Source organism: Leuresthes tenuis, unplaced genomic scaffold (assembly GCF_036924035.1).
Source record: "Leuresthes tenuis unplaced genomic scaffold, fLeuTen1.0.hap1 SCAF_6, whole genome shotgun sequence".
In the NCBI taxonomy this organism is placed as follows: domain Eukaryota; kingdom Metazoa; phylum Chordata; class Actinopteri; order Atheriniformes; family Atherinopsidae; genus Leuresthes; species Leuresthes tenuis.
Window position 1 is genome coordinate 10,243,499 of NW_027325360.1, and position 17,678 is coordinate 10,261,176.

The following is a 17,678-nucleotide window of genomic DNA, read 5'->3' on the forward strand; positions in this document are numbered from 1 at the left end:
AAACCTTGTTATGACCAATTTCATGGAACATAGGAACCATTTCTATGCTACACTAAAGCAATGAGCGGCAGCACAGTGCAGAGATAAGCACGGACACGAGGATCATGCTAATAAACACATAACTGGATGAAAAGATAAGTGTCCTCCTGGGCCGAGTTTAACTGTTAACAGTAAAGTAGAAAACAACAAAACTTTACTTCAAAGATAGAATGGACTATGACCCCCCCCCCCAATAGAAATGTATACATATATACAATAACAAAACGTGTATCAATGCTCAAGACAGCAGATAAGAATAATAGCTACTCATTCAAGGGACTCTGTCTTGTGAGTTTTGATTGCCTTTTGTTTAACCTCAGATGTAACCATGTGTGAATATTTCCATCTAGCCACTGTGGTAAAGACCTGCAATTCAAATAAGCTTGAAGGTCTGAGAAAAATCACAATACGACAGTTAAAGACAAGCAAGGACAAATGAGACTATACTGACTGGGAAAACTGGTCAGTGTTGAATACACACCCAGTTTTATACGTAGGAACGTGTTTGTGTCGGTGCACAGGGTGAGCAAATGTAAAGTATCTGTGTGTTTAGTCAGCGAGTCAATATCAAAAGTCAATCTTCATCCCTGTGTAATCCAGTTCTCCTGATAACTTTTCTCTGTGTATGTGTGTGAAGGTGTGTATATCCATGTGTTTAGGGCACACACTTTATCCCTCTGTAATCCACTGACCCTGATAAACAAAAATGGAAATGATTCTTCAAATACATTTGTGTGTGTGTAATGAATTCCTTTTCCACTTGTATTTTCTTTTTTACCATTTAATTCTCCTTGTGAATGCACAACCAACCAAGGACAAGGATCGATGTAATTAATGGACCAAACCGTGGGAAAAAAATCCTTGCGATAGACTAAATAATGAACAAAATTATAGACTTGTTAGAACTGCTTACAAGAAGTGAAGGTCATCTTGACTGACTTCATTGGTTTTGTCCTAAAAATTATATTAAAGAAGTAAAGCAAAGAAAACAAGAAAATCTGTGTAGAGACAATGAGTTAAGTGGTGCATTGTAGGTCACACTTGACATTTGTTTGGTTACTTTACTGCAGTGTTGAACAGTTTTCACTGTACTCAAAGGAATAAATTCAGCTGAAAACTTTTTCCATTCACATCACAGGTATTTGCTGTCTCTGCACCGCTTCAAGATTTTGCCATTCTGTGTTGCACTTCAATCTTTTTCTACTTGAGAAATATGATCTTTGTTATTCCAGTTTATCACTGGGTGCCCTCTTTTCATCCACTTTCTTTTGTCTTTGTTATATTAGAGAGGTCTTTTGGCTGTGTTATGATAAATTCTACAATATTATCATGCAACAAATATTCCCCCAGAATATTCTTGATTTATGTTTGGTCAAGGTTAAAGTTACGCAAAGAATAAAAAGACTTTGTTCAGCTGGAAAGAAACATAACTATGTTGAAGGTGTTTATCTGCATTTTCAGCATCTAGACAACTAGTGTCACAACATGCATATAAACTGTAAGCAGCCCAGTGACAGTCAGCATTCATGTATCTGTTCATATTTTCATTCAGGTTGCAGTTGGCATCTGCTGTTGAAGTGTGAGATGTACTGTTCTCATTACCTATGCCGCTACAGTTTTTGTGTTATACAACAACTCGGACTTTAATGATTATCTTTAACAACCATAACTACCTTTAGTGGGTGACTTTTGTAAACAGAACCGTATTTATCTCCAGAGAACTGCAGTTTTGCTGCAATTCATCTCCCTCCAATATAAAGCAAACAACAGCTAAAAAGAAACCTTTTCAGCCCCCCCCCCCACTGCTTTTTCCTCCTCCACACCCAGTTGCTTTCTCCTATTCATTCACTCTCCTATCCATCCATGTTTCCATCTGTCCCTTTTGAGTGCATCCAGCTGTACCTGTCTGACAACCAAACCGGAAATCTCCAAAGCTGCTGATCTGATACTGACAAAACTCAAAAAGGCACCATATTTTTGTGCTGAAGTTTCAGTGTGTACAGACTCAAAACAGCTGCCGACAAATTAAATCCAATCAGCAATATGCCGTATTGCATTGAATGTAATTTACATGTAACAGCTTTTTGAGCTTAGCTGTAATATATTAATCAAATGAAGAAAAGAAAACTTAGAAGGAAGATGACATTTTTAAACAAGTATTTTGACCAAGTTGCATCAGGTAGAGACAGTTCATACACTGCAACCTTCTCACACAGCAGTGCATTGGTAATATATTCTATACATCTATATGGTGTATTTGTATGCTCCTGTAATATGTCTGTACAATACTTCTGTGTATTCCTGTTTTGGAAATAACTTACTTAACCTACCAACCCAATTTCATCACCAAATATATATTTAACATGGGATTTATAAAGCTGAATGAAAACTATACACTGGTTTTGACCTCTCGATAATAAACACAGGCAATACTCACTGTCAAAAAAGAACAATCACGCAACAGCCAGTTGAAGAGAAATCTTGTAAGACCGCTTCCTTAAGTCTCTCCAATACGAGGCCAAGGTGTCTTAATTTGTTTCTACCTTCCCCCTCACTTTGTGTCCGGTTAGCAGCCACTGATCTGTTCAGTGCAGGGTAGAGGACCTTTGTTACAGCAGTGCACATTTCAAAAGTACTCCTCAAATTCTCAACAACTCGATGGAAACTCAACTAACGTTATTATTTGTTTCAGCTCTGAGTAGTTTTAATCTTGTTTGTCACTGTGATAATGCGTTAATTATGTAATAAACACAACAAGCAAGAGAAGTAGTAAGTGAACAGATAAGATTGCAGTTCCTCAAACACCACATTTGCTTCATGTCTTGCACTGTAGTATAGAGCACACACACAGGTTTAAAAAGAGTGAAATTGTTGTTCTTTGGTCAGTAAAAATGTCAAAAATGCATCCCACTCAAAAACTTGAGTTTTCCCAATATGTGAGGAAAAAAAGAAAAAGAAAAGCAGTACGACAACCTTCTCCAATCCAACACATTTCAGTCGATCTCACTAGGCAAGACGTCCAAAGAAGTTTAACTTCACATTAGAAAGTATGTCCCTCAGAAGCTTGAGAAGAGGCTTCATGCAAATACAAATATATATATACAGGAATCAAGCTGTGCGAGTGAAAGAGTGAGCAATGCTTGTGTGTACAAAGTAGGAAGCCACCTACTGCTGAACAATCCCACAGAAAAAAAAAAAATAAAAAATGAAGATTGACAGATGAAATTGGAGAGATAAAAATGTTCATGGCGTCCTGCCTGCCTGGCTTATATTTGTGACTTCAAATATGATTCATCTTTCATTTCTCTTTACCTTCTGTTTGGTTAGGCTTCGTGTTTCTCAGCTTCTCGCCTCTCCTGTCTCCAGCTGATTATCAAGCTTGCTTTCTTCCTCAAGTGTTTTTCATGAACTTGTCCCCCCCCCCCCCCCCCCCCCCCCAAAAGAAAGGGAGCTATGACAGGTGGCTGCATCCAGTATTCCCCTAAAAGACTACATAATATAATGATATTAGGGAGAGCTATACCAGGGCCTGACCAACAGGTACAGATTATTGTCAAAATTAACAGTAAATGTAAGAAAATAAATATAAAAATAGCTTAAAGTTGGTTAAATTTAGAAACTAGGTCATTTAATTTGCAGTAAGTATTGTATGATGACGGTTGTTGTTGGGGCTTAGGAAAAAGTGATCAAGCCCCCCCTCCTCTGACATAAGAAATCTAAGAAGAAATATTACATTTTCAGGTAAAACTTTAGGATATCTGAGGGCACACGTCATGGGGAAACCTTGATGACCAAAATTCTTTACGTTTCAGCTGACCTTAAGTAACTGCTGCAGTTATTTCAATGGCAAGGACACTGCTCAAAAGAGCAACATCAAGATGCTGCTCGCCCCCCCTCGGTGCCTTGTGCAGTTTGTGTGAAGAAAGCAAAGAAACTTAAAAATAAACATGGTAATGATTAAGAAAAACATGCACTGGAATCAAAAGTATAACAAAAAGCAGAAAACATGATCAAGAATGGGATTGTGAAACTGGCAAGTTTGAAAAAGAAACTTAAAAAAAAAAAAAAGATAAGGCAGGCAGGGAGCCAAACTCACCTCTGAGTATGCATTCTTAATTCTTCTCCTTGCCTTCTCTCGTGTCTTAGTCCCTTCAAGTGTGTTTACTTTCAATTCAGCTTGCAATATGGCATAATGTTTTGCATCCTTTTGTACGTCAAAAAGACTTCTGCAATAGATACACCTCCTCCAGCCCAACTCCTCTCTGAGGCATTCCAAGATCAATTTCAGGGTCACAGGCAGGAGGATGAAGCAGAAAAGAACACAAATGCTGCTTTTGTTGACAAAATGTCCATGTTTTTGATAAACAGAAACTGAATTTTGTTGAGACTTAGTTCAGGGTAGAAACCTTTTCATACCTCATTTTTACTCAAAAGAATGCTTGACTACTTTTTATTATCTGCCTCTCTACAAAATTTGATTTCACCTGTAAATGGGCCAAATTTACAGCGACAAGAAATAACAAAATAGTCAAAGCTTCAAATCATACACAAGCCTAATTTTTTTTTCCTCAAATGAAACATTTAACACCAAGTGTACTTCTTTAATCCCATCCACTGTCAGTGTACAGATGTTAGTTATAGATTCATTTTATGCCTTATAAATGTTCTATACGTCACACTAATCCATCAAGAAGGCCTGGCGCAACAGGTATCACTCCATCAACATTTGACATTTTCCATCTGCCATCTTTATCATCTGCATCATCCTCACGTATCGTCTTTAACATTTTCCGAGATTTTCATTATATTGACATTATGAACAAAATGAGGCTTCAGTGACAAGTAAAGAGGGTTAAATCATACTGCTAAAGAAGTCACTTTGTTGTTGAATGGTTGAGATGTAAAGGCTCAGGTTAAAACACTTTTTTGCACTGCATTTCTCTCTCTTCTTTTTAGTCTTGTTATCTACAGATGCAACAACAGGTCAATACCCCAGTAACATATGTTGCTATCAAAGACATCCGTTTCTCATCCACTATAGAAATCCCTGTTCATCTAATTTCTTTGTAAAAGCAGAATTTGTCTAACACTGCTAACACAAGGTTAAATTAATCCCCCAAAAAACAGATTAAAATCTAAATTTCAATGCAATTCACCGACTGGGAACATCACAGAAACCAATTAGCTGATTTATTCCAATGCAGCAGTGATCCTAGAGATGCTTAGCTGCAAATTTAACAACAAACGCCACAGGGGGTAGTTTTCTCCATTTGTGAAGAAGGCTAGAGGCCAAGCTCAAAACAACAACAAGAACAGTCAACTAGCTATCAGAGCTGCAGAAAGGTACAATGAGGAAAGACCTTCCTGAGAAATACAAACTCTCTACACCTGAGGGACTTGAAACTGACAAAGACTCACACCTCTGGCCACCAATTTGAAAAGGTACAATAGAGAAGCAGAGTGGGAGAGTATACTGAATTTTCTCCTTCAAACCATTCAAAGTGAACTCTTAGTTGTAGAGTAAGGCAATAATAGGCCCAACTAGGGCTGAGTCTGAACTATACTAGAAAAGCATTTGGGGAAAGGGGCATCCCATGACATCAATGCATCATGACTAATGGATCTGCGAGCCAACCATGGCAAAACAAGAAACCTGTGGCCATCACAAAGGCAGGCAAAGGCAGATATGATCTCAAGCACGAAGAGTTGGACTTCAACATGCCATGACACACATCTACCAGCTACCAGTCGGGCATCATAGGGAATAAGATGATCAAGCACATAGCTCTATACACGAGCAGTCCCAGAAGGGAAGTGAAGGTAATGTCAGAAATGCCAAACAGGAGCTAGTCATTGACAAAACAGTTTGAGACTGTAAGAGACAAAAATCTATGGACCTCCTGGATCGATTACAAGAAAACCTTTGACTCTATGCCACACACACAGACAGTGACATTTTTGTAACTGTACAATAACAACTGGACACCTTCATCAAGAAGTCAGTGGAACTGTGGAAGACTACTACAGATGTCGAGTCAAAGCCAGTGAAAGGAGATGTTCTGTCCCCACTAAGTCTCAGAGATTCTTATCTCTGGGCTACTTTTTATGTGAAATTGAATGACCTTAAGATGCAAATTGAAATGAATTTGCTAAAGGGCAGATATGATGGAATTACTTAGAGATTAAGTCAGAGGATTTATCGCTGACAAACTGTTGACAGTGACTATTACATAATACCGTTGACAGTTTTCCGTTAAAGACTCAATTGTAAAAGAAGCACAGTTTGGTTATCAGTCACTTCGTTTTGATCACTGAGTATTTCCTGCGGTTGTAAAGGCATTCCTTATGGTTCCCTGGTATTATATTGACATTGCATGAAATACAGTTTTTATGTATTTACATCTTCTTGAAAAGCTAGACTCCTACATCAGACGAGAATGAGACAGAATTCCTTTTTCAAAGGTCCGACAACTGCTGTCCTCAGTTTTTCTCAAATATTCACAGACTGTAGTTAAAACAAGGGGGAGCAACACAGTGGTAAACATGGTTCTGTTCCAACTTCGCCAGGTGTGTTGCTGCCATTAAATTCATATTCCATGAAATAGTAAAACGTCTCACTTTCAACATTTGATGTTGTAAATTTTCCATTGTGAAAACAAAATATTCTTTTGGTGCACAGAACAATGCATGAGGCATCTTCACTAAAACTGATTAGACTTTTGAGGTAACAATCCTTTTAGAAAACAGAGTTGCTTATCGGGTTAGGTCAAAGTGGACCTGGGGAACATACTGTTACCGGAAGATAATAGTAGAAGATGGCATATGATCAGATAGAAAAGAACACTAAATAAGAAAATAAATGTGAAATTTGATCTCTCAGAGTGCAAAATTATTTCAATTTGCTCACGTCTCGTAAAATGGTTTAACTCAGTCTTGTTGGGATGTTAATCCTCTTAACTCTTAAGGAACAACAGAAGTTTTTTTTTTTCAGAAACTCAATGAAATACTTAAGAATTCAAACATTGTACTCATCCTTCCACATTTTGTTAAGTCATGTGAAAAAGAAAGTACACCTACATTCAATTCTAAGGCTTTGTGGATGCATATTTGAGTTTGGAATTCTTTAGTATACAGACGATTCATGGTTGACTCAATGACTGCAGGGGGCCCAGGTCCTGTGGCGTAAAACATTATCACTCCCCATCACTGTGCGTGACGGTTTGTGGGAGGCATCTGTGCTGATGCGCTGTCCTTGGCTTTTGCCAAACGTGGTGCTGTGTAATGTGGCTAAACATCTTCACATTGGTTTAATCTGTCTAAATGACATTGTTCCAGAAGTCTTGTGGTTTGTGTTAAATTTTGCTCTGTCTAAGCTGTGTTGCCATTTTATTTTATTTTTTCTTGCTCCACTTTCTCCTGGCAACCCTTTCAAACAAACCATACTTGTCTACTCTTTGTCTAGTTGTACCACCCCTTCACATTTAACAAGTTAACTGAGGCCTATAGAGCCTGAGATTTAGCTCCTGGGTTTTTGTCATTTATCTCAGTGTCAAATGGTCTGACCTTGGAGTGAGCTTGTTGGATCATCCATTGCTGTGAAGACTGTCAACCGTCTTGATTGTTTTCCAGTTGTGAATAAGCTTTCTCTCTGCGCAGACTCCAAACTGTTTGGAAACAGCCTTCCGAAGCTGATAAATCCTTGGCATTGTATTAACACACAACTGAGCAGACCATTACAGAGGTGCTGACATCTGCTGATGATAAGTTAATCAAGACTATTTGATTAGCAGCACCTGGCTGTTAAGTGCTCTCTTGATTCGTGTAGAAGCAGGAAAGGTGTTTTTAAATGTTCACACAAAGCTTCTGCATTTTGGCTCAATATTTGTTTACTAGATTTTGACACAGTGTAACACAACTGATTTTATTGACCTAATTTTAAGATCGGATAACGACCAGATGATTTTGTTTGTCAATTACGTCCTGACAAGTAACTTCAGAGTTGAAAAAGGGAGCGCTTTCTTTTATACGAGACTGCACTTTGCGAGGCATTTTGATTCTCGGGGACATTTGTGCGACCACAATCATGAGTCCATCTCGTCAGGGCAGCCCTTCCATAATATTCAAGTCTTAATGAAAGCAAAATGTTTGAGTTAAATAAAAAAAATGTAAAAGTGCATCTTGCTCCAGTTATCATTAGCAGATGAATTAGCTACAGATATAGAAGCAGGCCACAAACTTATTTTCTCCCGCTGTTAAGCCTGGCACTCTCACATGGTGGTGGGTGAGTGGAACACGGTCCCAGAGACTTTAAAGAACAGCAGTTTTTGGCCCCTTCCTTGGTCTGTTGTATGCGATGTTGTCAGAGGTTGTCGCTTGATTGCCATCATTCCAATGAAACAATTTTCTGTCATTCCGCCGACCAGCACCACCACAACTTACTGGCTTTTTATGTCTCATTTAAGGTACAAAGACATGTGAGGGTATGAGTCAAAGGGTGTCTTCTTGTAGTCTCCACCGACAGGGACGATTCAGAATCAACAAAATACAATGCATTTTAAATTTTGGATGATAAACACTTAGGCCACTTCAGCACTGCTGGTCGACCATCTGTCGTTTGTAATTTCAATTTATATCCGAGATTGACTGCATCTAGAGAGAATTAATGGCTAACTTTTGTTTTGTACAAAATATACAATCAAGCCATTATTTTCTGGTTTGTGATGTCCTCTGTTATTATTTGGATTGTTGGGATGAATGATCACAAAAACCCATTCTCTTGGACTGAAAGGCACTTATCACTGGTGTTCAGCAGGTGATTGTTATTTCATGCAAATTTTCACATGCTATTCACACACTCCAAGCTGATCGTTTCTGTATGCGGCCACACGTTGTTCTTATTTCCTTTTGCCATCTACAGACAGGGTAGCAACCGAAACTCCTCCCGTTCTAATTGAATAAAGAAAAAAATGTATGAGAAATACTATACTAATTTTGAGGGATTACACTGTACCCAAGTTTTTTTTTTTTTTTTTTCTATTCTCTATTTTCCTCGTTTTGTTTTGAAGTTAGGCTGACTGGCAGGTCTGAGTATTCACACGTACTGTGTAAAGGTTACGAGGAACTTTAAAGCTGCCAAGTTTATTTCTAAAAGACCCGTCAGTCAAAATGAGTGGCTTCCGCACTCTCTCTCTCCCTCTCACACACAGACACACACGCAGTAAAGAATCAAAGACAACATTTTTTCAGCCAATCCACCCTTCCGTCAGTCTTTTATTCTTTACCCTAAAGCTGAATTTTGAATGCTGAGGTCATCACTTGCTGCGAGCTGTAGCACCAATGCTGCTGAGTAATGATTCATATATGTATATAACTGGTGATGACTCCCAAAGGTGTAGCTGTCCACCACAGACAAGAAAAGACATTACAATCAGTTTAAACTTTCTCGGTTTATAAACTTTTGGCAATTATTAAGGAGGAGGTTTTTTTTGTTAGAATTCACAGGATAATCTTTCAGTAAAGCTCTCAAAAACAAATATGGACCCAAACTAATGTGACAGGCATATGGGGGTCTAGCAAACCATGGCTAAAAAGTCTCCCACTTATTTAACAAGAATTAAAGGCTTAAACTTTGGAACACAGAACAGTTTGTTTGTTCTCAGACTGGCCTGCATTTATTTGGAGGCTGAAAGTTGTCAACTTGGAAATGCATCCTTACAAAAAAACAGCATGTCCTATGGTGCACAGCTTAAACGTGGTTTCTTGTACAAATATTCCCGAACAAAAATTAACATATGCAAGCTTAGTTCACACCCATGTAACCACTTATCTGGACCAAGACAGTGACCATAATCATCACTGTGCCACTGTTTAAAAGAGCAAACAAGTTACTGTAGAAATAATCCAAATACATTTGATTCTATACACTTTCTTGCAACAACAAAAATTGCAGTTTAAATTCACTGAAGGTGAACATGGAAGAACCAAATGCAATCAACATCCAGAATTCTGGTTGCTCACTCTTGGCCTATTAGAAGAAATACGTGGTACAAAATGCACATGCACACTACAGGATGGACCAATAAATCTGCCATGTTTTCATCAGAAACCCATGAACAGTCCTAAAGTGCACAGTGTTCAGTTATCCAATTATGATCCCAGTTTTTCTTAAACCAAGCAATTTAGATGCATCCTATGTAGTTACTTTATCCCTGTTAAAAAGTTAAAAATGGCAAGAGTCAAAAGCTTTACAGGATACTCCTGAAAAATGTCATCAAAAAGGAAAATATGACTTAAAATTTACAACTGATCCGTTTTCGTTTTGCTTCCCATAAAGAACCAGACCTAAAGTGAAAAGCTCCAGATTTCTATCCAAATATCAAAATTCCTTGTCTGCCTTTTTTAGATGTGATTTTTTCCATAAATCACACTCTAATTAGACATGTTGGAAAAACAAACAGAGGTATCTGGTATTTTTGTTATTCATACTGTGCTACGCGTGACTGAAAACCTGCTGCAATTCATCTTTAATGACATTTATAAGCCTTCAGGTGTTGTCACGCATGATAAGGAGAGTTTGCATAAATCATTCATTTTTCTTCCTATGTTAAAATGACCAGAAAGGATAGATAATGGAACATAGATGTGCAACTGATAAGTGCAGGCTTTTGTGGAGAAAAGAGCAAGTGCTCTCTTTTAGGTCAGTCTTGATCTTAACTGAACTGGTTTTTTTTATGATGATCTGAGGATTAAGGGCCAGTTTAACTGATGAAGTTTCCCTTTGCAGAAAGCATACAGTAGGGGATCGACGTTTATCAGTAACTCAGTGCTTTGGCTGGAGCAACTTGATTTAAAATACAGACAAAGACTTCATTACATATCTTTAAGAGATGAATATCTTTCCAGTAGGTAAGTTCACTATAAGTTTAGTGCACCTAGGATCCTTGGCTCATCCAAGGAAACTTCAGCTGACATGTCGGAGCCCGCAAGAATCCTCAGCTCACTTTGGTTATGTTAGGGTCACTATCTTTAAACGCATAACTCCTAACTTATTTTCACTGTCAAAAAAATATACATTAAGATATATATACAGACATTAATAAAGCAGTGTACACCACATAACAATCATATGGTGATATGAGCCACAGCTGAGGTGTTTTTCTGTGCACACCTCCATGGATTATAAGCAGCATCAGGGGTAGAAACAGGTAACACAGAGGGACATGGTTCTTCACTTGATGACTCAAAAAAATCTAAATAAAAAAAAATCTAATTGTGAAGCCATTCCATTGCTAGCCTTAGAGCATGAAATTATTCACAAGCGCTGCTGTGGACATCGTTTTACACCCAAAGCTTAATTCAGTTCAACAAATGCTTGCACAACATGAGCAGCTGCTTAATGACGTCATTCGAAGCTAGCCGTTGGACCAGAGTACCGCATGTTTTTGAAATGTTCTCTTCCTCATACCATTAGCTTATCGCTAATACATATTATTTGTTATTTTGGTAAACATTTTTTCTTTTTCCTTTTTAAACCAACAAAAAACAAAGAAAGAACAACAAGAAGAAGAACAAAGAATGGCTCCAGAATCTACCCCAGTAGTTTACAGCTCCCAAGCTTACTTCTACAAAAAAAAAAAAAAAAAAAAATCAATTTAGATAAGGTTAAACGGAGCTCAAATTCTTGTAAGGGGGTCGTCGTGTACAGGTCCTCTTCCCTCCTCTGTGGAGTCTCATCTCTAATAGTTCTGCAGCTCGGGGATGTTCTTGTAGAGATCCAGTGAATCAGGGTTGGAGAAGGCTCCTCTTTGCGTCACGTCCCGACCGGCTACAACCTGCTTCACAGCCACCTCCACCTTCTTACCGCTGATTGTGTACTGCAGAGGGATGAAAAGAAGGCTGTCATTCTCGCCAGAAGTGACTCCTGCTGCTGTAAGGAGTGTGACAGAATAATCAGACAGGCTTATTCATTTCTGATATTCATATTTCTCTTACAGGAATGTCTCTGGTCTCCAGCAGTAGGGCAGGAACATGTCTGGCAGAGAGAGCTTTCCTAATGGCCCCTTTAATCTTTGTCACCAACTCTGGACAGAAGGGCTTTCCAGGTGCCATCTTCAAGAACAAAATAACTCGCTCTTCACCGTCGGCGTTGTACTGAGGGACACAAAGACTGTCTGACACTTCCTCAAAAGCCTCCACTGCAGGGAAGACAGGAAAGGAGAAGACACGTTAGAGGACAAGGACACAAAATAAAAAGGGAAGAAAAGATGAGATGCAAGGAGCGAAGAAAAGGTGAGAGGAGAAGACAGTAGGCGAAGATGAGATAAAAGAGAAGATATAAAGACTGTCAAAGTTAAGCACAAAAACAGGGTCTCCTTGTAGTCACGAAAGTGGACCTTTGTTACTTTCCATTGAGAAATACTGACCAAGTAAACACAGTAGAAAAATAGAAAGTCCGAATAACTATTTCACCAGCTAAATGCTAGCTAAATGCTTTTGTCTTTTATTGTGTCTTAGACCCACATCCTCTAACACATGTTGTACTCACCAATGTTGTAGATCTCTGAGCTCCCAAAACGGACCCCGTTTGGGTTCAGCGTGCCATCACTGTAATATGAACACAAGTTTAGGACTCAAAACTCAATTGTCCATTTTTCTTTCATTTTCTAAATATTTGTCTCCATGCTGGTAGAGTTAAAATATTAGAGAAAACCAGAAGCGTTCTCAGGGGAATTTTGCCATGAACCTATCAGGTCATAAAACAGCAGGCGTTGCCACAGGCTAAGAAGCTTTGTGAGCAAGCTAAAAAAAGGCTTTCATTCTCTTCAAATATAAGAAATAACTGCATAAATTATATATAAACCTGTCACATTACATATTACAGAGTAATTATTCTATTAAAAATGCAGGAATGAAATGTGTTTTATTTGAATATTTACAAGCTTTCCCTTCTGAAAAAAGAAAGGTTAACGGCTGACCTTCTGCCCAGCATGACAATGCCTCCTGTCTTCGGGTTGATTTTACAGTAGTCTCCGTGGGCCCACATCCCTACAGAGAAAGAATGAGGTTCTAAACAATCTTGACAAATTTTGCAAAAGGTTTTAGAGATGGAAAAATACGCTATGTAAAAGAAAATGTTAAAGAATACACGTAGAATAAATGTACACGATTTAGAGAAACAGAAAAAGAAAAAATCTGTTAAGAGGCCATTGCATGGGCACTGATTGCATCACACAAAGGTTTCTCATTATGCAGGTACATTGTGTTAGATTTCGAGCTGTTGATTGTGCGCGTTTACCAGGAAATGTGGAAAAGTAAGCTTTATGATATTTGCTCCCGTTGTCGTCGTTCCAGAAGTGAGTTGGCTGACAGGGTATCGGCTTCAAGCAGACAAGCTCCCCACTTTCTCCCCACACCGGCTTACCTGTTCACATACAAAAAGAAAGTTTTTCAGGTGTATTCTACAACGCACAGCCCTGAACTCCTTCCACAGGATGGTGTTATGTGCTTAAAGACTTCTGTAAAGCCGCCTTTAAATTGTCCCCCTGTCCACTCTTCTTTGAGGTGATGGAGATTTGTCAATGCACGCTGCAAAAGGGAGCAGGGCAGCGATGTCTAAAATCACTGGGTGAAAATAAAAAGGGCTTTAAAGACTCTTGGAAGATATTTATGTGTTCTTTTGTTTCTATTGCGAATTAAATTTTCTATTCATATAAAAAAACAACATAATAACATTTTTTTTTTCTCCCCAGAATGTGCTTGTGAATTATTGCCCTTAATATTGCAACTTTCTCAGAGCTTGGTTGCTTATGAGTTTTGATCATAAGTAGAGGAAAAGAAAAATATTAAATTCCTGAGAAACATTCACTCTCCTAACATGCACACATCGTCTCACCATCAGGGCTCCAGGCTTCTATCGCCATGCCAAGATTTCTCGTCTGGATCTCTCCCCGATACACTGGAACTGTTGGGTTCTGACCCATGAAACATGACACTATGTCGGTGCCACCTGCCAATTAAACAAAGAAAAACAGACGGTAAATATTAGTGACTCGAGTCAGTGGCTGTTTCAAGGGACACATTTTGTGCTGGCATTAATTCCAGTAACCTTCCACAGTTTTCTGAAGACACAAAACAGCTTCAGTAACATTTCTTTCTGAAGGTATTCTGACCACTTTTGAGGGAGACCAATCTGACAGGAGTTCCTTTTGCTGTCGTATTCAGCGAGGTTTCTTTTAGGTCCCACGGAGGTGCTCGTTTAGCCATTACCATGTCTACACTGGGCGATCCTTTTCTTCCTCATCTCCTTGGGTAACTTATTGGTTGGACTGCTGTGTTGTTGAAACAACAACAACAACAAAAAACCAGCCTGAATATTTCCTCCTTTGTTCCACTAAAGTTATCTGACATAGGGCTTCCACTACATCCAATTTTCACAATGCAATTATTATTGCAAAAAGCACTCCTGATAGCATGATGACATTATAGAGGAAAAAAAAAGAAACTTGAAAATGCATATACTGCAGTCAGAACAATTTATTTTTGTCCCTTTTATGGAAGCTGAATTACACCCAGAATAGGAGGTAAGGAACTTTTCAAATTGTACAAAATCAATTTGCATTCAGTAATATTTTGATTTTATCAGCCGAGTTCAAATGGTGATGGATATTTCATTCTTTATTATCATTAATAGCCGTGTATCATGACATTACATGGGACATTACATCACTTAGTACTGATCCGACTCTGGCACTGCTACAACAAACTGACAGAGTTACCGCCTGGCTCCACCCCCATTGACCTATATAAGAGTTCTACTCCTTTGAAGCACCTTTCTAAAACTGTCATGTCGACACACATCTATTTGTCTTTTTCTACCTTCCAATCATCCTCCATTTCTGACACATTCTATTCATCTCCGCTCCCATTGTTCATTTTCTACCTCCCTGCTTCACTCCTCTCTGTATCACAGAATACCTCCATCCATCTTGTTCCCTTCCTTTCAGCTGCTCTCTGCCCCGCTACTGCTCCTCCCGCCTCCCTTGGTTTTCTTTCTGTTCTTTTTACTCAGTCTCACCGTTTCTCTGTCTGCCAGATTCTTTATTGAGCTTTAATTGGCTCCCTGGAGGTAGTGGAAACTTTGTCTTCTGATTAAACACAAACCCACTTTCAGTGAGAAGATAAGCAATCATCTTATTGATACACCCCCCCGACTTAGGTGGGCAAATATAAACACACGTGCACGCACACATACACACATGCACACACCCAGGTTTGTATTTCAAGCCATTTTAAGTCACTGTAGCTGTCTTGGGATGCCTTCCATCATCTGCCACTCTGTGTGCATATCTATGTGTGGTGTGTATGAACAAGAACGCAACTCGTCACACAGACTTATTTTCCTAACAGCATTCTTCAGATTGTGTTTGTGTGTTTGTGTGTGTGTGTGTGTGTGTGTGTGTGTGTGTGTGTGTAAATCAGCTATCATTAGTGTAGGTATGAGGGCTTTGAACATCCTCCTGGACCCTTTTATGGTCCCAGAGTTTTAGATAAAGCCACCAACAGCCAGACACCAGCCAATCCACACTGTTAATTCATGCATACAATCATAAAATACGGTATATTAAGAATTAATTGTAAAAAAGAAAGTTACTGTAAAAGTCACACAATCAAACACAAGTTAGGTACTTGCAGGCAGGCATACACACACAGAGAGGAGATGAAGCAAAAAGGGGTGCAGAGAAGCGACATATGGGTAGTCAGAAGGAGGTATATTAGGATTGCAGGAATCCAGCAGTGAAAGTGTTAAAATCACCCAGTGAAGAGAAACATGGTGCTGGCATCCCTGCAGACAGGAGTACACACACACACACATCCTTAAATGCACATCATCTTCGAATGAAACGTTCATAAATCAAAAGAAACCATTGTAACCACAAGCATGTTTGAAATGTGCGGAGATGGCCACAAAAATGCACAAATGGTGCAAATTCGGGGTGAAATCAGCAATGGGACCCATCACATATGCCACTGTGACCACCAGTCAGTGGTCACGCTGACACATATGTTGTGATAAATCCTCACACATATGCACACGCACAGTAACAAGAGTGTTGACCTCAGGGGTCAAGGTTAGGTCGGTTGGCAGCCAACAAGGTTGCAGCCTGCTGTTGCCCTTGGCGACAAGAAGGAAAGTGACTGTGGCAGGAACTGATTTTCTGACCAACACACACACACACACACACTCTCACTGAATCAGTACCTTAACCCCAAAATCACTATTTCACATTTCACACAAGAGACTGGATGTTACTGTCACAGTTTTGGTCTCCACTCTGTACAGATATGAAAAGAATGTACGCAACAGATGAAATATGGGAGAACAGATCATCGGTCACCACAAAGACCCCACAAGGGCAGGGTCTGAGTTGCCTGTGTTTAAAAAAAAATATTATTCCTAATCCCTTTGTCAAAACGCTATGTAATTGACTGCTTTAGTTTTTGTAAGTTTCCAAAGACGAGCTGTCACATCATCTGATTTTTACTTCACAATGACTGTAGCCAAAAGCATTAAAAAATATTTCATCATCCATGCATTTCTTTTTTTGCTCATAATTCCAGTCGACGCACAAATTTCAGATGCATTAATACAGGTCTTAGAGTGTGATCTAAAATGTTTTGTGAGTTTGTGCATCGAGCTGAAGGGAGTGAATGGGGGGAAAGATCAGAGAAAAAGCCTGCACTACCTTAGTCAGTTCTATAACTATCTTATGCATACAACGGTGGTCAGTGAGAAAAATAAAAGTACAGAGACTGTGCTGAGCCGAGCAGGAGGCATGGAGGATACTTAAAAGTCTGCTTGTATACTGTCCCCCTCTTCTTCTTCTTCTTTTCATCTCTCACCAGATTTCAGCCATGTGATTGACATTTAGGTCGATGGCCATGTCCTGTCTTTTGACTTGCGAGTCAATGTGAAGCATGTGTGTCTGTGCATCTGTGCGTATGTGCATTTGAGCGTGAGGGCTACACTTATTAGGGCTGTCATTCACAATGACTGTGTGCATATCTGAGCACTTGTGACGTCCAAGCTGCTATTCACCGTGCAACTGTGTGTGTGTGTGTGTGTCCACGTATGTGTGTAATATGTCTGTCACCCAGGCTGTGCTAAATGTTAAACGTTTCAAAACTCACAGAGGGAGACAGAAAGCCTTCTATTGGACTGTCAACATCACAATAGGCTGAGGGGGTCTGTGTGTGAGTTGGTGCGCGTGGTTATGTGGTGGGAAAAATGTACAGTTATATATAATTTCTTTTGTGAGAGGTTTCTTTGTTTGAGTCATCCCTTTGTGTTTGTGTCACAGTCTTTGTCACTATACTTTGCATCATAAGTGATTCTGGAGAAATGCTACAAGCAGGTTTTAAATTTGAAATTGAGTTTATGAGTTGCAATCAACAAGCCCCTAAACTCATAGAAAAGCGAAAGAAAACCCTTATTTAAATTTGGCGGCCATCTCCTTCAAAGCAGTCACTTTGTGACGCGACACAGAGCTACCAGCACTCCTATCGCACTTTGAAGTCCCCTGGAAGTCTTGTTCTCTCTACTTGTTAAAGTGTGCATTTAGAACAAGCTGGAAAGAAGGAGT

The 17,678-nt window shown here is 39.2% G+C and overlaps 1 protein-coding gene across 1 annotated transcript in view; it reads right to left on the minus strand.

Moving 5' to 3' along the window:
• Positions 1-9,666: 9,666 nt before the first annotated feature.
• aacs (acetoacetyl-CoA synthetase) overlaps positions 9,667-17,678 on the minus strand; it is a 39,827-nt gene continuing 31,815 nt past the window's right edge. The window contains exons 13-18 of the mRNA XM_072387506.1: positions 13,931-14,044; positions 13,334-13,459; positions 13,014-13,083; positions 12,584-12,642; positions 12,031-12,233; positions 9,667-11,912 (exon numbers count right to left, since the gene is read on the minus strand). Coding sequence (XP_072243607.1) covers positions 11,775-11,912; positions 12,031-12,233; positions 12,584-12,642; positions 13,014-13,083; positions 13,334-13,459; positions 13,931-14,044 — 710 coding nt within the window. The 3' untranslated portion in view covers positions 9,667-11,774. The remainder of the gene's footprint in view (positions 11,913-12,030; positions 12,234-12,583; positions 12,643-13,013; positions 13,084-13,333; positions 13,460-13,930; positions 14,045-17,678) is intronic.